Below are 23,481 nucleotides of genomic sequence, written 5' to 3'. Positions count from 1 at the left end.
CTGTGCTCTGGGGAAGAAGGAATGAGATGGAAAGCTGTGCTGCAATGGTTGACAGCACGAAGTATTTCCATCTGCTGTGACACCCACTGTGCTTGGCCATGAGCGGAGGGCTGACTCCACCATGAGCATCCTCGGACCCTGTGTTGCACTTGCCTGGGACACTTCAGTCTCAGTGCTGGTTTTCTGGCAGGTGACATGAAGAAAATGCTGCTTAGAAACCTGCTCCTAGCACTAAAATGGAGTTTCTAGGGAAATGGTTTATTTTGCATTTTAATTTATATATTTATTTTTTTTAATGTTAAGCTGCTTTTTGTGTTAATACTTTAATTTATATATGTAACATGATACCATGTGCTTTTAGTGTCAGTTCAGAGGTTTCTCAGTAAAAATATTAACATGCTGCAATTTAAACAATATGAAAAGACCACAGAGAACTTGCGGGCAGCAAAAACGTCTCTGAAGGCTGAGTCTAAAACCCAGCAGCTGTAGGACAAGGCCTGAGGCCAGCAGCCTCCCCAAGGCACAACCAGCCCTTTAGATATGGCCCTTGTTAGGAGCATGTGAGCTTACTCAGGGCTTTAGCAAATCTCTGCCCTGTGCTGTGTTCATTTTAACCATGGAATCACACTGTGTCTGCCAGCATAAAAAATGTCATTCTCTGTACCCCGATGGGGTCAGCATTCATGAATGTTGGTTCTGGCAATTGCAGGCACTAAAACAGCTGCCCCTACCCCTCCCCGGAATGCTGGGGGGCTTTGCCTCCAGTGCTTTGGGGAGACCCTGGCTCACCCACCATGGTGGCAGCTGCAGGATGCCAGACACCAGAGGCACAAGCGTGGCCCTCTCTGGTTCCCGGGATCCCTCTGCGTAGCTAGATGTAAAAGCTAATGCACTAACTTTAGATAGACCCACACATGAATGTTTTCTCAATTTTAAACTTGAAGCAATTCTGACTAAGCAGCAGTAATAGTGAGGCTTTGTGAGGTGCCTGCATCCTCCAGGCAGGAGTGTGGCCACTGGCGGATTCCAGGAGGAACGCTGCCCTCTGCGCTCTGCTCCTGCCCTCTGCAGCTCTGCTGCTTGGCTACCTTTATCCTACACCAATTTGCTTCCCTGTCCTCAAGGCTCCACATTTTTTTTCAGTCTTTTGTCACAGTCTGTTCTGCCTTGAGCTTCTCTCACTCCCTATCTCCCTCTCCCCTCCACCCCCTTCCATCTTAAAAAAACTACGGGGAAAAAGACTTATGAAAAAGCTGATTATTGTAGAGTCTGACCCTGCTCAGGCCACAGGAGCCAGCAGGACCCACCCGGAGCCAGAGGTAATACAACACTATAGAGAGAAACAGTTAAACTCTGCTTTTGCTTGTTTCTGCATGTGGGCAACAACGCGTAATCTTCCTGTATGTAATAGGTAAAAAATACTATTTTAAACCTATAATTAAAAAAGTGAACGTCTTAACTGTATTGAAATGGCATCTTGTGCTCCTAGCTTCTTCTATGCTAAATGTTTTAAGAACAGAGCCCTTATTCTTTTCTTCAGCATCACATTTCTATTTGAATTTAGTTCCTTGAGTTCTGTCCTTTTGCCCATTTCCACGTGAAACACTCTGTAACTAACTGCTGTCAAGAGAGGAGCCCAACACATTAATAATAAAGCCACATTAACTGCGAACGAGAACATCTCCAGTGGTTTCAAACTGTTCTTTCAGTGAGCCCACACTGTAGCCAGGAGCACATGGACATGGCTGCCATGCCACCCTCCCATGCCTCCAAAGCCCCACCTTCACCAGCAGCTGCTAAACTTTCCCTCAGGAAAGGGACGTGCACGTAAGGCCACAGAGCCTGCCTGGGACAGCCAACCCCCACCCCTGGCCCCAGCAGGGTGACTAGTGGGTCCCTCCTGGGGAACAGCTGGGGCTCTTGCACAGCTGGCTAAGGGCTGTAGGGGGGAAACCAGCTCCTGATAACCCAGTGAAGAGCCTGGCGTGGCCTGTCTGTCATGCAACAGCATCACTACTCACAGTCCCCAAATCATGTATTCCATTGCAGCCCTCTGCCTCTCCCTGCACTTCTTGGGAATGGCAACTCTGCCCAGCGCTGCTGGCACTCTGAGCTGGAAGGGTCTCTGGCCCTGTGGCAGGCAGCACACCTGCTGGCTTGGGACCTGGGCCCAAGCACAGCAGGGATTCCATGCCACCTGACCCCATTGCAGCAGTTGGGCTTTTGCACCTCTGCAGAACTCCAACATGACCTCCAACAAGGGAACTCTCTTTCAGCTCTTTCAGCTACTCATCAGAAAACTGGGACAGCTGCTGCTCTGCCTGTGCTGGAACAGAGTCAGGAGAGGCTGATGCCCAGTTAGTTCTGTTCCTGCCTGCCTGTCGTCAGAAGGAAACAGCAGCACAGGTGGATGCCAGGGAAAAGAAAGCAGGTTCTGTGCTACAGTCCTCAGGAGAGAGGCCATCGTTGCCACAGAGCACACCCCAGCTTGTGCAGTGCCCGCTGGAGAGCTCAGGGCAGCTGCCAAGCCTGGTGCTGATGGGAGGAACCACAAACTGTTACCATAAACCAGGAACTATTTCCACACACAGCTACTTTTCAGGTAAATGAGCATTGTCTCTGGCCATACTCCAGCTAACCAAGGTCCCACGACTGCAAGGCATTTCCCAAAGGTGTGCAGAGAAAGCATCAGGCTCTGTGGGGGTCAGCACCTGAGAGCCACTCCCCCACCCCACAGGGCCCTGCTCCATGCCCCTTGGCAATGTGTCTTGGTAATGACACCCTGCAGCAGGTGCTCTTGGGTCCATCATGGCAACCCTGCCCAGGCACTGTCCCCTGACAGAAACACACAGGTCTGGGCAGGAGATGTGGCTGGTGCTCAGCAGGGACTTGGCTACCGGAGCAGTGCTGGTGGCAGCAGGTGCCACAGGCCAGTGCCCACGCGAGGGTTCAGGGCAAGGGCCGTGAGCAGTGCCCGAGGGGAAATCTCATGCTGCTCAGTCACCTGTGGTCCTTCAGTGCTGGGGCCAGGGCTGGCTGCAACCCCACGGCCAAGGTCTCTGTTTGTGCAGATCTGTAATGCAGGGAGAGCAGGGCGCAGGGCAGGTACAGCCTGACTGGAGGGGGGCTGGGGTGCCCCCCACCCAGTGCTGCACTCTGGGCAGCTGCATGACTGCTCCATTTCCAGTGCAAGCAAATGTGACCTTTCTTACATGCTCAAACTGGCAGCTCTGGATAATTGGGCATGAGGAGAAGGACATGACACCCAGGATGTGCTTGACGTGACGGGAAGGTGTGGACCAAGTGAAAGGAGCTGAACACACCATCCCAGGGTCTTCATTCTACCACAAACCACCCTCTCACCTGGGAAGCCAGAAGCTCTTCCCCAGTATGACCATTTCTCCCATGTAGGAAAAAAGAGGGTTTTTCCTGGCCTTGAGCCTGTACACTTACTCCAGGTCTGACTCCAGCCACAGTTGCTCTTGCAGGACAACAAAGTGTGAGCAGGGCTTACTGTTCCAGGCACGTGCAAGCTCTGGCACATACACACTGCTGCCAAGTCAGCATCAGAGACAGAGAGACACTGGACCCACAGCATAGATTTACTGTGAACACACATCATCACAACACAGCATAGAGATCTTTGGGCACAGCTTCACAGAAACACAGATCCTAGCTACAGACGGACACGCAGACTTGTCCATAAATACAAGAGGAGTAGGAAGCACAGCCCTGGCCGGCACTCAGGATGCGGCAGGGACACCCGTATCAATCTTGCCCTCAGGCTTGTGCTCACAAGGCATTTACATAAATATGCATTAAATACTTTTCATTTTATATATAATAAAGATTTCTCCTTATTGGTTTCTAATAGTCCTGAATTGTTAAAATAGCAGTTTCTTTTACTCCCTGTCACCAAGACTTCAGAGCTGTACCCTGCCTGACCCTTGGGGACGAGAAAAAAAAAAAACTGTGTGTTCTCCCTGCACACCTCTCTCAGGCTGGATCCCCAGGCTCCTGCCTGCCCCAGCCCAGCAGGGAAACATCCAAGGCCATGCCAAAGGGATGTTTCCTTGCAAGTGGCAGTCAAACCTGATGCCCTCACTACCCTTCTTTTCCACACTCATTCAGAATACTTTCTGCTTCTGCTAGTCTTCCTGCCATGGACTCTCTGGACCTGATTTTGGTGGCCAGCAGTGGGAATTGAGAGAGGAACAAGGAAGGAACAGAGAGGAGGTTGGTGGTTGTGATGGATCTGATTAATTTGGGCCCAGAATGCCTTTCTCTGAAGGCTGTGGGACAAAAAGTCACAAGGGAGCATCCGTCCCCTTTGAACTTACCACCCTAAAAGCCTTGGCTGTACCACTCCTCTAATGCTGCTGTCCCAGTGAGCACAAAGCCCTTGAGACACCAGTGCAGCACCATGTCCCCGCTCCATGGAGGTGCCATGCCAGTACCAAGACTGCATTGTTGTTCATTTAACGAGGCAAACATTCTTGCTGAATGGCAAAGAGCTGGCTTGTGGAGGAACAAAGCAGTCTCTTCCACGCCACAGAGTCCTGTGGCCCTGGGACGTGGCTTCTTCTTTGCTACAGACTGCCAGCTGTGTGAGGTGCCATGCAGGAAGTTGGGCTGCGTTCAGGCTAGAAGTGCTTGCAGTGTGCTGTCCAGTGAGCCACTAATTTTGCTGATCCTTCTGACACAGAAGCTGCAGTTCCTCCATATTTTTCTCAGGAGGCAGTGGCTGCACCTGGCACATGTGACCAGAGAGAAGCTGGTCTGACAGAGCACTGTCCCCCAGCAGCTCCTTGCCTGTATGCTCTGGGTCCAACACCTCTCCCAGCAGCTCCTCTTCACAGGACACCAGGATCTCTTCGGACAGCCCAGACTGATCCACGCCACTCATTACCCTGATACACCCCTCACCTGGCTTTGATCTCTCCCCAACCAACCTCAGGTCAAACCCTTCACCACACTTTGGGTTTCCTGCGTTACTTGGCTCTAACATTTCCCCAGATGATTGTTCTTCATCCAGCTCCCCCATGCTCTCCTCTTCGGGGTTAGCATCCTCCCCTGCCAGCTCCTTCTTGCACAGCTCCAGGATCCTGCCTGGCTCTGGGCCCTTATTCCAGATCAGGGTCTCTGGGGCACTTGGCTCTCCTACTGACAGCCCAGACATGCCCCCCTCCACGTCAAGCCCTCTGCTTGGAGGCTGACTCTCTTCCGGCTCAGGGGACCGGCTAGTGAGTTGCTCTTCACTTTTTGGGGGGCTGATGGAAAGTTTCTCAGTGAAGCTGAAACGAGCACAGTTGTCCACAGAAGTTGGGGAGGACGGGCCTGCACTGGAGACGGTACTGGAGGGGCCACTGCTGTCTGCAAAGAAGAGGAAAAATCTTAAAGCAGGTAGCTGGTATTTCCCCACCTGAACTGTCACAGTCTACAGTGCAGTTCTACAACCGAGAGGTGAGAGCTGTCTACATGCCATATGACCTGTCAGGGGCTTGCAGCTGGTCTTGGGCATTTTTGGCAGTTCAGCTGATGAAAACCCAAGCACACAGAGCACAATTCCATCCTGTAATCCAGTGCTATGTTGGCATACAGCCAAGAGCGGATTCTGTTGTCACAGTGCAAAATGTGGAGTATGATGTTTGGCTTCAACATGAAAACCAATTTCTTTCATTCCCTTACTATTATGTAACAATCCAAGCTTCAGTTTGCTCCTCCTGGTTCCTGACACACACAGTCCCTGAGTGTTGAGTGAGAGTCAACACTAGAGAAAGAAATACTGATTGTCTACTAACGCTTATTCTTGCCTTATATTGCACAATGAGCAAAACTAGAGGACAGATCTAGATTGTATCTAATCCAATAAAGGAGGAGAATTAAACAACTGTTTTCAGCCAGACTGGTTTCCTGACCTTGCTGACTTCACAAACTTCCCTCCCTCCCCACCACATTCGCCCCCGACTGAGAAGGGAGCACACTCACACCAAGGGGGCTTATCTGAACGCTGGCGCAACGGCAGGGCGGATGATGACAGGATTCGCTGGGACATAAAGGGGTCTCCTGGTATCTGGCTGCCAATCATTGAATCAAACAAAGCTTCAAGAAAAAAAATACACAGATCAGTAATATTCCAACAGACATAAAGGAATAGCTCGTAGCCCAGCAGTCATGAGCAGGCGCTCTGGGAAGAGCTGAAGACCAGTGCCAATTCAGAGCCATGCCTGCCCATCAGCTCCTGGCAACCTGAGGCTAAGATTTCTGAAGCTGGAGTTTGTATCCACATCACTGTACTGATCAGCTACAGTCAGACCTGACTGATTACTTGTCAAGTGAGTGGCCTAGGATGGCTCTGAGCAGGGTCCCATGGCTCAGGGTCCTGGGCTAGAACACTCTGGGACAGGCTTCAGGGACTGTACTTATCTCCAGTCCTGTCAGGCTGATCTGTCCCGAGAATGTAAAAGACCAGGAGTGCTCCTTGCCTCGTCAGAGACAAGCCCACCTGACCGGTACCTGCGGTGGACTGGACGTGTGATTCGCTGCAACTCCTGCACACAGCTGTCAGGAACTCGTTGACCTGCCGCAAAGAGAGGGAGTTGTGCAGGGTCTCCAGGGGATAAATGGTGGGAACCATGGAACAGCCTTCAAAACCTGGAAAGAGACCCAATCAGAAAATGAATAGAGGAAACAGCAGGATAAATCCATGCAGGAGCACTCATGGCTGAAGGAGCTGGGCACTCTGGGAATCAAACAACAGGCACACTCAGGCCTCAGGTCATCTCTTCTAGCCCAAGAAAATCACCACGAAGCAATCCCATGCAAAAACAGATCTGAAAGCAAGCACCTGGGTACACATGGAGGGGAGAGGAGGAAAAGTATCTGGCAGCTGTCGTTTTTGCTGCTGAGCCTGGGACACTTAAAATACATAGCCATGACGGAGAGCTTGGCACAGTGCCCCCACTTACGGAAGCCAAACAGAATCGAAGTGGTGCCAACAGAATTTCCTTCAAAGAGGTCCCACCGCTGGTGACACCCTGCCTGGCACAGCCCCCTCTCCCCACAGCAGGGAGTACACACTGCAGCAGCCACAAGGAGCCACAGAACCTCCCTGTCACAGCAGCCCCCCTGTGCACCCCTGACAGGCTGTGCCCAAAGGAAGGGCTGGGTAATGATTTGAATTATTTGTCCCCTTAACTAGACTTCACTGCCAGCAAACCCAGAATGAGCAGAAATAGGCATCTCAGCACGTAACAGACGCTCAGAGCTAAGCTGCATCACAACCATTCAGAATAAATCCTTTGCTGCTCAAGCCAACAGAGTGTCATAGCAAAGTATCTTTCTCTTCATCCCAGCTTCCTGGAAATGCTTTGTGGAACCAAGCCAACCTGAACTGTCTGAGGAGCAAGGAAGAAACAGATGAGTCCCTGGGTGTATGGAAGGAGGCTGCCTCCTGCTCTGCACCTCTCAAGTTTAAAGGCCTCTCAACTCCTCAAGGTTCAGCTTCCCATTCTGTGACCCCCCAGTCTCCTCCAAAGACCTCAAAAAGACTCCGGAAAGGAACTGGGTTTGTTTCTACAGAGAAGGAAAAATACTCTGAAATGCAAAAAGTAAGAGAGCTCTTGATGCAATCTGTGGTGGGATGCCTGCCCAGCACACTGACAGGATAATACTGACCCCTGCAGCTTGGCAGCACCTCAGGGAAAGCCCTAGAGCACCTGTTTGTGAAGTGCAGACAGTTGTTCCAGTCACCTCCAGGACAGGCTCTGCTCCAATACCCCCACCTAACCCAGTTCTGCAAGAGGCAAGGAGCATGGGCCAGCAAAGGTGTTCACTACAGTAAGTAACAGCTGCTGGGGATAAAGAATCCTCCAGAGAGTTCACAAGGTTACCTGTGCCACAAAGGGCCTACAAACATAATTCAAGACAGGAAGGATAACAAATCCTTGGCTAGGATGAAGAAATGTAAGACACAGGAAAAAGAACACATTCTTCTGTCCGTTGCTGAGAAGTCCTGAGAGTGGAAGTGCTGAGTAAGGAAGAATGTACGTTCTTTATTTTCTCAGAGGCCTCCTGGGAGACAGAGCTAAAGGAAAAGGGTGAGGGCAAAGCTTAAAACAGTCATGGGAGATGGTTGTGGAGCAGCCCAGTATGAGGCTAATGTAATTTCACAACAGAATCTGGTTTGAGAGGGGCCAAAGTTGGCTCAGGTATTGGAGTCTCCAAAGAAAAAAATAAGTTTAAATATAAGATAGGGCAAAGCAATGTTGTTACAAGATACACTGGGGGCACCAATGGGGATCTGAGTGCTTGGGCTCCCCTCTAGTAAGATGAGGAAATCAAAGGTCCAGCATTAAAAGAAACATTAGACACTGACACACAGTCACACTGTTGTGAAATTATATACCTGTATCCCCACAGTGCCAGGTGCCTGCTCATTCAACTCTGCTCAGCACTGTGGCTCTGCACCACTCTCAAGCAAGCAGAGTAAAATGGCCAAAGTTTCCTCTTTCAAGGTGTAGGAGTACTGTGTTCAACGTATCCCTCTCATTTGTGCATGGGACCCCACTTCCCTGCATACCTCCCTAGACCTGCTGAGCTGCTGGGGAGAGGCCAACAGAGGCTTCATTCCACCACAGCACAGCCAAGGCAGCAGCTACCACTACAGATCACAATCCCTACGTGTCTCCAGTGAAGGCTCCAACCACTGCTGCACCACACACAGTTAACATAGAACCAACACCTTTGGGAAGGGGCAAGAAAAATAAAATGTGAGAGCAAGCCACAGGAACCATCCCAGACTGACAGTAACCCTGTGCTGACTGTGCAGCTACTGCTGATGCTCCCCCAAACTCTTTCCTGGGGCCTGAAGGGCAGGAGTCTGTGATGCAGACAATGGCACAAGAAACTGGACAGAATTCCATCCATTTTGTACCAACATCCAACAGTAGCCCACAGAGGAAGGTCTGTGTGCCAGCTCTTCTGGAGTGAAGAAGCACATGTCCAGTCTCAGCACAAACAAAAGCACTCACCAGGCTCCTCTCTGAGATGCATGATCAGTCCACCCCTATTTTTTTGGACAAACTCCAACATGCCACATGTATATTGTATATGAAGAGTTACAAGTCTGGACAGCACATGTGACTGTCTAGTCATGTGCCCCAAACATCAGGGACCCACAGCCCAGAATTGCTCTGGACATCGTGTGTCTCCTCCATATTCTCGTCTCCCCTTGAACTCAGTTAAGCTCCCAGCATCCCCAGGTACTGTGGTACAGAGCTTGGAAAAAAGACCACTTCTGTCCAAAGTGTCTCAGCTCACTCCATTAGAAACCTTCTCACTCCTGGAACTACACAGAACTGTGGATCCCCACCACTCCCCTCAGGCCACTCAGACCACTATTACAAACATCCTTCCCAGATTTCTAATTTTTTTCTACCTTTTCCACATTGTCCCAAGTGGTGATGGTCAGATCAGAGCCCACTATTTTATATGTAAGAGTTTGGGGCTGTTTCCCTTTGTCATTTAAATTTATTTACACTGGACATCACCTACTACTTTCCTGCTCACCATCACAGGGCCGCTCGCACTCTGTTTCTCCACAGCTGACCTTTGGCTTCAGTACCAGTGTGAATCATTACCAACATGAACTTACTTCACACTATTCTTTTTCCCAGCTATGACCACACAGGTTCCCAGACATTCCTTCAGGGCTGCACTGTTGATCTTTCCAACTAAGGATGCCAACTGCATACTTTTGACTCATTGATGCTATCTTCTAATTCATGTTTCCTTTGTGTGGATAGAAGTACAGTGGAAAGCCAAGAGAAGACAGAAGAATGCACTTTTCACAAGGAAGAAACCTGGGCTGTCAACTACATCTGCTCTGAGAAGAGCCTCAGCAGGAATCCCAAACACGTCAGTGAACTGTGGGCTTGCTGACGGACTGGGAAAACAGCATGAACTCGATGGCGGGGATTTGATTTCCAGCCAGGAGGGCTGCTGCACTGGTAAGGAGTTAGGTAAGGAGTACCTAACTCCTGTGTTTGGCTGTGTTAGGGCAGGATACACCTCCCAGCAGCCTGCTGCTGTCCAAAGCACTGAGCTCATTTTCTCTCCCCACCTGAGCTCATGCACAAGGCCAAGACCTGCAGCAGGGAAAGCTCAGCCCTGGCTCTGGAGCAGTCTGCTGTGATCCAGCATCTCTTCCCTTGAAGCAATTCTGCTCCTCTTTAGCATTTGTTGCAAGGAGACCAAGGAATTGTCCTAATTACATGTGAAAAGCAACTGCTGTCTCCAAATTGCCTGCTTGACAGAAAGGGCCGTGTCAAGGAAAAACAGACCATGTAAGAAAAATTCTCATCTTCCAGGCTCTGAAAATGCTCGGTCCTGCTGCTTCACTACACAGAAGGCTGTACTATCTGTGCCCCTTCCACCTGTGGGTCAGAATGGAAAAGGGGGTCCATGCATCACACCACACAGCTCAGCAAGCCACATGCTCGAGCAGCTTCTATGGTGCAGGTAAACCTCAGCAGCCAGCCCCAGCTCGCTGCCTCATTCAGGGAGCAGCAATCTTTCCGCCTGTGTGCGAAGCACCAAGGCTTCCATGCACCAGACCTCCTGTCCGTGGCAGAGGCTGAAAAACACCAGAGAAACAGCAGCAAGCCTTGATTTACAACATCTGGATTCAATGCTGAACTCGCCTACCTCTACCCACCAGAGACAGGACACGCTGAGAGGCCCTATCAGGCAGGACAGATGCCATGCAGTGCAGCCACACACAAGCTCAGCTCTACCCTGTCTTAACTCAGTCTCTCTAGATACAACACACCCACAAGCACTCACTTCCTCAAAATTTCCACAGCAAGTTCACTCAGCTTGTGACCAGCTGCAGCACCTCCTTAACCTCTTCTTCCCATACTCTCACTACTCACTTTGGTTCCTCCACTACTAAGGGGACACCCTGTGGCAGCTCACCAAGACCTGCACAGGGCATCCTGCCAGCAGGACACCCCATTGATAGGAGCTCAGGCCCTACCCTGAAGGGATCTTAAGGGCTTACCCTGGCTAAAGGAAAGAGGCAACAAACAATTGCCAAAGATGGAAAGAGCAGTTACAGCCACATGGGGAGCACAGGCTCCGTGTGGCCTAAGGCTCCAAAACTGCTGGTACAACAGCCCCCACAGCTTGCTGCAGCAGCAGCCCAGAGACCTTGGGGATTCGGTGACGGAAATACTTTCCTTTTTTTAGAAGCAAAGCATACTTTGCACTCTCAAGCAGACAGTGGTCCCTGCTCAGCTACAAGAGCACGGGACAGAGGCAGCTGCGGCGTGCAGTACCGTAAAGACACTCCAAGTCATCCTGCCCTGAGATCAGCCAGCTCCTGAAGAGGCGCAGGTGGTAGGAGCAGTGATGCAGGTGATGGGCTAGGGTGGCATCCAAGGAGATGGTCCGGCTCGTGGCACAGTCAGAGGAAAAACGGCGTAGCAACTGGGCAACGTGCTGGTGCTCCAACACATCTGGAGGAAAGCGGCCATAGAGAGTGAGAGGAGAGGGGCAGGTACAGCTGGGGACAGAGAAACTGTGGAGATGTGGGGATGGAGCTGCCAGCACCAGGGCCGCTGGGTGAGAAGGACCCACACCACACACTAAGCCAAATCCCTCCCACAGCGAGCAGGTCAGGAATGCCCTTAAGGGTTACGTCCCCCCAGTGACACCAGGGCAGACCAGACTCCCACCCAGCCCAGGCGCTGCCCAGCTCCAGCATAGGGCAGTACCTGAGCAGTGAGCGTTCATCTTTGCAAGTGAAAGTCTGACAAGTGAATAAATTTTAGGACACATTCCAAGTCCAATGCAGTTCGGGTTTGGCTAGATAAGAAAGATCAGGCTCAGGGCCAGACTCGCCCTCCCACAGCAGAGACAAGAAATCCAGACTGCCAACAGTGTGTTCTAGTCCTGCATCCAAGCACAGCCAGGCACATCAGCACGTAAAGAGAGCAAATGGCCCAGCATCAAACGAGCAGAGGCTGTGCAAGGGACCTGAGGGACAGCAGGGTCTGACTGAGAGCCGAGTGATGAGAGTGCAGAAGAACAGAGCGAGCACAGAAGCACTGACTTTCCCTCTCTTTGAGAACAGCCCCATGCAATCTTCTGTGATATCCTTGCATGGCAGACAAGACACCAGCATACAGGCATATATTCTCCCTATACACAGCCTCAGGACTCATGTCACCCAAGACTTGCGTGACCAGGGCATCTGGCCTGATGCTGTGCTTGACCACTACCCTGGTTCACCCATTCCATTTCACCACACAGAGGCAGCTCTCCAGAAACAAAATGCACTCAGAGCTGGGAACAGTTTTTGCATTCAATTTTTTGTAAGTGGTTCATGGGGTAAACATCCCTCCTGCTCAAAGCAGTGCCAATCCTAGACCAAATATCCCTGACTTTTGAGCTCTCACCTGCTGGACCCCTGTCTTTATTTTCTTGATTAAGAAGCACTTTGCCATTAGAAATATTAATCGGACTTTTGGGAGAAACATGATGCCCAGTTTCACCCTGTCATATTTGGAGCAGGGGCAACTGCTTTACAGCATGTCTTAGGAAAGGCTGGAACTTGGTACAACCTTTGCAGGCAAGATAGAACAACACACCCTGCTGACATACACCATGTGAGCTCAGATGGTGTCCAGACATACAGACAAACCAAGCAGCTGGCCACTCTGAGAAAAGCAAAACCAAGCAAACACAGAGAATAGGTTCCCTCTAGTTATTTGAAACAGTAAAGCCACAGTGAGCTGCCCTTTTCCATTTCATCCGTCCTAAAACTTTGATTTTCAGAACAGTCTTCTGAATTCCATTCATCTTCCAGATTACACACCAAGCAGGACGTCTTCATATTCGCAAGTTGCCTTGATCACGTAAGGCAGAAATATTTGGTAGTGTTCAGTGATCTCCTTTGGTTCCAACTTGTCTCAGCAGCAGGAGCCATGCAAGAGGAGGGGTGCTGTGAAACCTTTTTAAAAGTATCTGTGCAAGAGTTGGAGAGTAAAAACACTGGTTCAAGGCACCTGCTACAACAGAGCTAGTGGCCTATAACCTCACAGACTCACGCTTTGGTTGTCAGGTTAGTAGCAACATGGAGCAGAGATAGTGAATTAGCAGAAGCTCTGTCAGGTATCTGTCACCAAGCCTTTCCAGAGCTACAGGCAGGATGAGGTGAAGCAGGTGATGCCACCCACCCCAGGTAGCACAATGCCCATCCCCTCGCCCCCAAGCCAGCACTGTCCACCAACAGCAGACAAGTGAGAGGTCTGGAGAGACACAACTCACAGGGTAACATCTGCAGAAAAGGTGAGCCTACCTGTGCCAACGTCACCACGCCTGGAGGAACCAGAGGACCAGCCTAACAGACAGGTTTGACAACAGGAGGCCGTAAGGCTACCAGTACCCCTGACATGAAACACCATGTGCACTTCCTTCTTTCCTACCGTACACTAGGCCCTCCTAGGTGACACACAGCTGTCCTAGGGCTATTCTTGTTTTCATTCTGCAAATCTGCAGTGTAGAAACTGAGGATCTAAGCTGCTGATGCTTTATGATATGGAATGGGTATCAGCCCCCAATCCAGTGGTATTCTCACCCTGATCCCCACCCTCCCAAAACGGAGCATGACAGAAGGCCTTAATGCCACAGTGGAGTTAAAGGCTGCTTTAGCAGCGCACTCACAGAGCCATGGCTTTTACCTTTTCACCTGGGACAAAAACACCTCAGGGGAAAGCAGAGGCACCACTGAGCAGTAACAGGGTATGAGTGAGCACATTAGTCAAAAGGAGACAATGGAGGAAGGTGAAGCATGTTTGGACACCAGATACACAAACACAAAAAAACCACAAGAAGGCTGAGAGGAGAACATGTGCAAAGGAAACTGAACGTGAGCATAGGGTTAGAAGTGTGAAGGAACATCAAATCAAGAAAGCAAACATACCATTAGTCGGATGCTTTGCAAACGACACAGAAAATCGTTTTACGGCTGGCATAGACAAGAGCTCTGAGGAAATAAAAACAGATCATCTCAGTTAACAGCCTGCTTCAAAGGATCCCCCGACCTTCATACACTTGGTTACCCTTTCAGGTTCACCTTCCTGACCCCCACAACGGCTGCTCCCACGGGCACTGCTGTAGCACCCCACACTCTGCCTGTGGGTCTGACTGAACCATTCTGCATCTCCCCAGCCCTTGCACCGCCCTGCCATGGTCTCCCCGACACTACACACTCAGCCACACTCTCCATCACTCTCAGTCAGCAGCTCACACCTTCCCACCACACCAGGCTCAGACCAGTGCAGAATGCAGCCAGGCCATGCTCGCAGCCACCAGAGCACACGGCCCAGCAAGTAGCAGCACCACAGGAAGATTGTTCTCAGGATTCACCTCTGCCCAAGGAAAACAAACACTGTTCTGCAGAGGGACTACAGAGTTCCAGCACAGGTACAGCTCAAAACAACCTCTTAATGCAAGCTCTACAGAGCTATTTATGAATTTTGAGGTAAATCACCTGAGTAGGGAAGAAGCAAAAGACCCATGAAGACATGCCTCTACAGTTCTTTGCACAAAACATTTCAGTACAGGGCAAGGATACGCCTGTCAGAGTGGTCCTCAGGCTTCTCCTGGCCATGCCCCAGGCCAGGCCAAGCTCTCCCATACAAATCACACATCCGAAAGACAGTGCAAGGACAGACACTGTGCATCTCATGGGGTGCAAACAGATAGGCTTTAAAGGACATAGATTAAGCTCCATATGCACACACACACACCAAAAAAAAAAGCTGGAAAATTTTTTTTCCCACACACTGGAAATTCCTCAGCTATCATGAAAAACAATGGCCTGGATCAGACCATCTATATGTGGGATTTTATGTGAGATTCCAGCCAATCATACCTTTTGCTGCTATTTGGGACCTTTCAGGAAATAGTAGAAAACTCTTTTATTTCTCTTTCATGTTTCATGCATCCATTCTCCCTAGCCCAGAGTCTGTACACCTATCCCTCTCATCAGTGCACCAATGCATGCTCCACACCCCCAATGTGCTCCTATAGCTACATGCAGTGGCTTGGCCAAATAATGTATCTAAACCATCTCTCATTGAAATTTCCTCCACTAGTGTACCAGCCCTAGAAATTGTTTTTCTTTCTTTAAACTCAACAAGCAGCACGACAATCTTCCCTACATCCCTTAGAAGTGTCTAAGCCCTGGAGCTGCAGACAGTTGGTGACCATCTCCATCCCACCCACACCTCCCCCTGCCCTGAGGGCACATCAGCTGAAATGGAACTGACCCAGTGTACTGGATCCCTGGCTTCAGGTAAGCCAACTTGAAATCACAACCATCCATGGACTTTCCCTCAGCTTGAGGTTGAGAAAACTTTCTGCTGAAGTGTTCCTTAGCCCTCCTCCAGCTCCAAGCAAAAAGACTTCAGAAATAAGGGCCCTTGAAACTTCCCTGGAACAAGGCAAGTTAACATTGCTGAAGTGCTATATGCCACACACTGCACCTTGAAGCATCACAGCCATGAAAAACTGTTGAAGAGTACATGCAAAAATATGCTGCTTTTCAACAGCAGTTATTAGTTTAAAGAGTGTGAAAAAGGTTGTTCTCCAAGAGTCTGCTGTAGCTGCAGTGCCACTGACTGCAACCACTGTAGTGATGTTTGGTTTAAATTCCATTGCTCAGCATTTCAATAGTACTCATTTAAGCAGAAACATGGGCTCATTCCACATTCCAAACTACCTTCCCCAGAAGCTAAATGTCCTTCTGCCTGCTTGTTTTCCCAAGCCCCTGACTCCTTCCCCCCAAATGCCCTCATTGCAGCACGGTGCTGACAGCACAGGGTGCCAGGGCATGCCGAGGAACATGAAAACAGAGGTATAACATCAAGATTTATAATTCTGAGCTGTGTTGGACACATGCTAGTCAACCAAGTCTGCATTTTAGGCACTCGAGGGTACAACTGCATCTCAGCACACAGAGACCTTGTCACTGAATTTAGGCTTATGCAGCAGGAGTCCATGAGCTCAAATGCCTGTAGCCAGCTGCAGGCATGTCCTGCTACACAGCCTACAGAGACAGGCAGCCCAGCACCAGGACCGAGCAGGTCTTTTCCATGCCCAGCTGGGCACAGAGCAGTCTCTGATGCTTTTCCCTGAGAATCAGTGCTGTCTTGTGCTCCCACTCCTTGCAGAGTCAGGAAAGAACAGCAGTCAGGGCCCTTGCTGGCCTTTTCAGCGGCTCCACTGTGACTCACACCCTGGTCTTGTGCCAAACATCATGAGCTTATTCTGCAACCTGTGAGTAGCCAGTACTTGCTGCCTGGGGCAGCTCAGACTGGTACAGCGGGGTTGAGAACACTCCCACCTCACCCTCCCTGTCACTGTCATTCACAGCCCACTGTGTGCTAGGGAGTGCCCTGAGGTGAGAACCAGCTCAGTTTTCTCTTACACAAGAAAAGCAGCACAGGCAGCCAGTGTACATAATGGCACTTACAGGGTTCCAACAGGGCTGAGAACTGGTACAACGTCTTTCCATCCTGATTTGCTAGGCCATTTTCCTTACTTCAAAATTGGACAAAAATCCAAATGAACCAACCTCCTGTCTTCCCCAGATTACTGCCTTAATCCTCTTCCCACCTAGAAATCCAGCAGTGTTAGTGTTCCTTGTGATCCCAATAAGAAAGGCACTCAGATTCTGTATTGATTAAAATACCAAAAAGATAAGACATCCAAGACAGACAATCTGACATCTATCCACTCAAATGCTGGGAAACCTTAGGTGGATTTCCAACCTCGTCAGAGTATGCTGTGCAGACCCTGTCTATGGAGCTCCTCAAATCAGTGCCCCAACAAATGGCATGTGAATCAGTACCTAAGCAGTCTGAGCGAGTGTCTTTCCTGCTGGGACCACAATGGACACTTGCATTTATGCATTACACCCTCCAGCTGTTCCAGGACGGCTCAGTCTGTCCCTGTGCCCCAACTTCTTTGCAAATAACAACCCTCTGCTGCTCCCTGCACATGGCACCAAGTGCTGCTGGCAGGTCAGGGTGCAGCTGCAGCACCTGCACCCATGGGCATAGAGCAACGTTTGTAACCATGGCCCCAGTGCCTTCACCAGATTGTCTTGCTGACCCTCCTGGCAGTTTTTGCACAGAAACCAGACTTTTCAGTCCTTCTGCAGTACTTCATCCAAGCAACTCACTTATCTCAAGCCTTTCAGGCACATTGCCCTTGCTTCCTGAGAGCTACCTCAGACTCTGCTGCGTGCTCAGCCTTGCTCTAGTGCCCATTTTATCCACACCCAAGCATATCATTCTGCCTTTGGGATGGCTCCACCTTCCATAGGGTACTGTCCCAAAAAGAGCTTCATTTAGCATCAGCAAGATCACCAAGGTAAGCAAGATGATGTGATCTGCTGTGTTTCCATACCAGGACAAACCTATTTAATATCTGGACCAAAAAAATGCTCCTTCACAACAGCAAGTAGTATTAAAACATCAGACTAAAATCAGACCACAGCAATACCACACATCAGCCTAAAACTCCTCTCACAATGCCAGCTCCAACACACTGTCCTAGCAAGGATCACGATTTCTTGGGATTTGGCAAAATTTATCATTGTAGACGCGGTGAATACACACATTCAACTGTCACCGTTTTCAGCAGTGCCAGTCTGTGCTGCAGGCGCATCTTGAGACACCAATGTCCACAAAGTACCACCCTGCTGCCAGGGAACACACATACCGTCTTTGTACGTCAGGCTGCTGGCAAACTTTTTGCCATGGCTGCGTGCGTAGTCCTGGAGGTTGGGGGCACTGGAGGAGCCTCCCAGCACAGTGGTGCTAAACAGCCCGGTGCACTGTGACCCTGGAAAGGCAGGGAAGGTGTTAGTAACACATACCCACTGCATGCAACTACAGAAAAGCAGGGTTAGTCAAAGGATGAAGAATGAACTGGCCACTTCACAAGCAATCTCAGGAAAAAACACGATGCCTGGAAGCACAGGGAGGCCATGTTCTCCATTCTAAATTCCAGTGCCAAATGCAGAGCAGATAGCCCAAACCTGAGCACCAGGAAAGTTCCTAAAACTCCATCCATGGGTTTACTTCCATTGACTTTCCTGCCCTGACCTGGGAGAAACACCTTCACCCCCTTCAGGCAGCAAAGCTACACGCTCATGTCAGAACAGTCAGGATGCCAAACCACCCATGTTCATGTCACAGAGCTTCATTGCTCTGCTCTTCTGCCCCTTCTCTTTGGAAAGCTCCTTTTTGTGTAGGACACTGAGGAGAGTAAAGAACTGTCTGATCTATGGATCAGACAGTGTGGATTCATCTCCTGTCAAACAAGCAGGAAAAGTACTGTGACCAGAGGGCTTGTGTTCACAAGCTTGTACTTCACAGACATGCTTTACTCAGTCATGTCTCACTGCTCCAGCATAGGAGCAACTGGTCCATGAAAGAGCCTTGCAAAGCACCAGATGTGCACACAGCATGGAACTTTGCCTACCCACTGTCCAGGAACATGGCATGCAAAGTGGAAGGCAACCTCATTCCTGGGGCTTTGGCTTTGCTTCTCCAAGGCACAATGCTCTGAAGACTGACTTGACTTTGTGCGATATTTAGGGAACACCAGGCATTTGAAAGAAGATTCTTTCCACTGACTGAGGAAAGCAATTGTGAGTCAAGACAAAACCTTATTATGGGCCAGACACAGCCACTGATTGGCTGTAAATTCTCTGCTAAACTGTCTTGCTGCTGCATTCTGTGCCGAGAATACAGACTGCTCGACCCAACATTACTCCCACATACAAAAGGCTTCCAGAAACGAGCAGGTTGATCTGGCTCCACCTTGTCTGCCAAAAAGCCTGCAACACTGTATAATAGTATTTATCTGGAACAGTGCAACTGTTACTGCTGTGAAAGAGAAACTGCCTACATTGGAAGCAGCTCTTGATTCTACAATACTGCATCATAGCATGATTTAGGTTGGAAGGAGCCTGAAGCTTCTTTCCCAACACCCCAGCAGGACCAACTCGAATCAGCTTGCTAGGGTTTGTCAAGTTGTCAATACCTCCAAGAAAGGAAATTTCACAACCTCTCTGGGCCCCTGCTCTAACATCTGGCACATTCACGGTGGGTGAAAAATTTGTTCCTCCCAGCTAATTGGAATTTCTTATGCTGCAACTTGTGTTTGTTGGTTCTCAACCAACCAGCACAGGGCTTTGAGGACAATCTGTCTCCGTCCCCTCTGCAACCTCCCATTTAGATGGGGAAAGAGCATTAAGGTCTCCAGTCCCCACAAGTTCTAATCTGAACAAGCACGGCTCTCAGTTTCTCCTCCAACATCATGTGCTCCAGGCTTCCCATCTATTTCCAATGCCCCCCAGTAGGCTCACAATCCTGATACACACACCCTCCATGCCCCAGCGAGCCCAGGGCAGGACAGCAGAGCTCAGGCACTCACAAGAGGTGAAGAGACGGAAAGAGCCAAACCGCTCAGCGGGACAGCTGTACTGCAGCTGATGCAGCCTAGCACATTGTCAGCCTTCCCTGGTGTGAGGACACATTGCTGCCTCACATCCACTTGTTGCTCTTTGGGACACCAGCTCTGTGTCTGCAAAGATCCTTAAGCCAGAGCTTCTTTGGAGAAAACACAGAGATCCTGAGCATTGAACTGTTCATGTGTAAGCTCAGGCTGAGCTGAGGACATCTGCTCCTGGGGTGACCAAAAGGGTTCTTGCAGCACCGAACTGCCGCTGCTCCCCCACTGCGACACTGCTGGTGGCTTTCCGCAGCACAGACTAGCACATACGTGCCCTTGGACATAAAAGAAGTCTTGCCTGCAGGGTCACTGATACACAAGCCTTAGAAAATTTCCTCCCAATGCCTTAAATTGATGCTAAGTACGGACTCAGCATGAATTGGAATCTGTCAGAATACAAATGAAATTTTGTCATGCATCAGACAGGATGATGCTCCTACTTGCACTTCCATGGTTTAAAAACAAACAACAAAAACCACCCAACAGATTCATTTACTGGCAGATAAAAATGGAACATCAGAGTTTTAGGACTGTATATTTTGAGCAACCTTGTGCCGTTAATCATTAAGCTAAGGATACCCCAGTGTTTCTGCTGTCCTGCTGCAGACAGAGGCATTTTGCTAGTGCCCTTAAGCCAGAAGAGAATTTACAAAGACGACTCCATGGACAACAGCAATCATTAACAGTGAACTCCAGGAGACTGCTGTACCCAAACTAACCCCACACACACACACACACACACACATATCCTAAAGAACACAATGGCCATTTGGATTTAAATGTAGCAACACGTGCTAGAAATTCACTGTATGTGCTGGATATTTTCTGTGCATTTAATTTTCATATGTTCATTCAATGTGTCAGATGTTTAAAAATAGTCATTCTTGGTTTCTGTCTGGGAATCTCAGCACAAGGCTTCATGCCACGGGCAGTGCACCACCTCTACTGCTCGAATAGCCAGCAGTGATTTTACTCCATTTTGAAGGGTTCTTGTAAGCAAAGAAAGGTACTGAAACTTCTCTCGGCTTTTCAAGCTAGAAGCACACACACTATGGCAAACAATTCACAGCAATGCACTTGATGCTGCCCAGAAAAATGTGTCACACTCCAAAGCACAGACAAAGCAAGCTGCAGCCACCTATTTTCAAAATTACAGTGGAGGCACTGTTCTGGAATGTATGGCAGCAGGGCAGGGCTACTGCAGGAGCTCTCTCCTGCTCCCTGCTCCTGCATGCCTACACATATGAGGTTACACCTGGACAGACCTTCCATTTTCCAAAGATAATGACAACCAGGCACTGACTGACAAGGTCAGGCAACAGGGGGTATGCTCAGCTTCAGAAAACTCAGAAACAGCAAGTAGTGCCCGAATGAACCCCATCATAACACAGCTGCTGAGACAAGCATTAAAGCCAAAGTTCAAGCTTCCATGAGTTCTGTATTATCTCTTAGAGAGAGAACACGTTTCAACTCCTAAACGGGCAAGATTTTAGATTTCGATAAAACAATCAGGAAAGGAATCAGGAAGATTCCTTGAAGAGCTTGACTTGTACAGGTAAAGAGGCATTGTTCTTCATAGCAGGCCACAGGTGAAAAAAAACTCACAGAAACACAGATACCCTAATCACCAACTGTTGTGCAAGCTGGTGTGGTACAAGAGGTCTCTCCTGCTCAATCCTTCCATGCCTGCAAGACTCTACAGAGGAGAACGATGGCTCGGCTGGTGGTCTATGTCACAGATCAGATCTATCAGTTCCTACTCAAGGTTTTGTCTCTGCAGAGCTTCACAGCCGGGACAGTAATCAGCACAGGCTTCCCAGCAAGGCACATGAAGCAAGAGTCTGAAATTAAACCTGTCAGGATCATATTTCAGATTTTGTTGTCGAGGAAAAGTAGTACTGAACAAAGGTGCAGAAAAGCAGTGGTCTTCTCTATTGCCAAAACAGGCATTCCTCAAAAACTTGGAAAAGGCTGTAGTCCAAGGGCTGTAATATCTGCTTTCCAGGGCACAGGCCTTCTGGTAGTTGCACATCCAAACAGTAAAACCAGTCTGCAGTACCATTTGATGTATTCAGTAATTCTCCAAGCAGAAGCACCTCCTTGACTATGTGCCATTTCAGAAATTCCCATATTCATCCATATGGACTCACAAAATACCCACAAGTTTCTTCAAGTCTAAGCACAGCAGTTTGTCACAGCTCACTGAATCTTGCAGTGGCACTAGGAAAGGCAGAGATAAGTAAAATAACACATTCAAAAATTACCATGGCCAAGGCTACTGTCCCTTTATGAAAATAATATACATCAGACATTCCTATTTAGATTTTTCCAGCTGGCTGGAAGCATAGCTGGCAGACTCCAAGGATACTTTCAAACCACTCAGAAGAAAATTCCCTTTCCTTTGTAAGAATTAGGTTCCAAAGAAGCCGCTCATTCAAAAGTGGCAAACAAATGATCAGGCCTTTCAGAAGTCTCTTGGCTGCAGGTTGTCCATATAGAGCAGAGTGATGAGTCAGAACTGCTGCAAGTCTGCAGCCATGCCACAATGCTAAGATGGTTTAAAAGAAAAAGAAAGCGGGCATGACTTGGGCATTATCACCTCCTCTCTGCAAGACACAGGTTGCACAGCCATCTCTTAACCTCGTGATAGCAAAGACAGCTTTTCCAGTTTCAAAATAGATCTTGCTTTAGCAAAAATATTTCAGGAAGAATTTCAACTCTTCAGACATAGTTTAGGTTAGGATAATGTGGAATGGAACAATCAAGGACAGAGAATATCAAGTGCCCTGAATATTGTCTTCCACTGGCTACCATAAGAAGAATGGCTGACCAGAGACTTCAGCTCAATTAGAGAGCTATCAAACACTCCGTATGTAACACATTCGTTCCATACAACAGATCTTTATGAAGCAAAGGTAGAAACAGAGTAGTCTCACATGAAGAACAGCTTTGCATATAAATTGTTGTTTTGCAGAACAGAAAGCACACTAGTTCTCACCTAAAATCTTCTCTTCCTACTAAGTTCAGAAATGGTGTAACAAGTGAGAGCAACAGAGAAGCAGAAGGCCAGCCTGCAGGTAGGCAGTTTGCCCTGTTGCTCCTGTACTGGAAAGAATGAAAAGTGCATCTTCTGTTGCTAGCAGCTGAAGGAGAAGTTCGTTCACAAGAGGTACCGACTGAGACAGTCTCTACAGTGGTCTCAACAGTAACACTGAGAGAAGACACAAAACACATAGAGACATACAAGGAACCCAAGCCAGATCTGCATGTGGAGACACAGACAGATGCCCATGGAAATAGAGAGGTACAAGTGAGTAGGCTGGTTACAGGTCAGGTACAGTACCTAATCCACTTTGCTTCATCTCAGAAGACTGCCTGGAATAAGTGCTGAAGAGGCGATAACCTCCTGATTTAGAAGAAGATTCAGACAGCACCTGCAAAGACAGACTGTAATTAATCAGCAGCATGCTCCAAGACACCCACTGCTCTCAAAAGCCTTTATACATCAATTGAAGGTAAAGAAAGGTACATCTCTTCCTTAAAATCACCGTTTCCAAGATGCACAAAGGTAGTCATATGCTAAGACTGTGACAGTGAATGCTCAATTTTAATTTCAGTATTTTCACGGATTGTGGAACAGTGGAAATTTGAAAAGTGTGACAGGACTCATGTAGTGAGCATCTTGTCTCCCAAGACTCTTGCTGAGATCACTGGGACACAGACTTCCTTCTTTAGAAGCAGGAAATCATATCCCCTTTAACTTAGTATGTGCCTATCACAAGGAGCCTCCGAGTGCTGCATGCAAAGGTGACCTTGTGAGTAACACACAGCAATGGAAGACAGCTAACAAATACCTCAAACCTTAACTCTGCTGTTTTCTGGTTC

General features: G+C 48.9%; 1 protein-coding gene across 5 annotated transcripts in view; it reads right to left on the bottom strand.

The window, feature by feature from the left end:
- Positions 1-3,633: 3,633 nt before the first annotated feature.
- PPIP5K1 (diphosphoinositol pentakisphosphate kinase 1) overlaps positions 3,634-23,481 on the bottom strand; it is a 44,812-nt gene continuing 24,964 nt past the window's right edge. For 3 of the 5 annotated variants that reach the window (XM_082290368.1, XM_082290369.1, XM_082290370.1), the window contains exons 26-31: positions 22,940-23,030; positions 17,797-17,919; positions 13,988-14,050; positions 6,517-6,654; positions 5,989-6,102; positions 3,634-5,373 (exon numbers count right to left, since the gene is read on the bottom strand). In XM_082290368.1, coding sequence (XP_082146494.1) covers positions 4,679-5,373; positions 5,989-6,102; positions 6,517-6,654; positions 13,988-14,050; positions 17,797-17,919; positions 22,940-23,030 — 1,224 coding nt within the window. In that variant the 3' untranslated portion in view covers positions 3,634-4,678. Of the gene's footprint in view, positions 5,374-5,988; positions 6,103-6,516; positions 6,655-11,339; positions 11,520-13,987; positions 14,051-17,796; positions 17,920-22,939; positions 23,031-23,481 lie in introns of all 5 variants that reach the window. The other 2 variants (XM_082290371.1, XM_082290372.1) reach the window with 2 other exon arrangements.

The sequence above is a fragment of the Coloeus monedula genome, assembly GCF_965178545.1.
Source record: "Coloeus monedula genome assembly, chromosome: 14".
NCBI lineage: Eukaryota > Metazoa > Chordata > Aves > Passeriformes > Corvidae > Coloeus > Coloeus monedula.
This window is presented reverse-complemented; position numbering and strand designations above follow the sequence as displayed.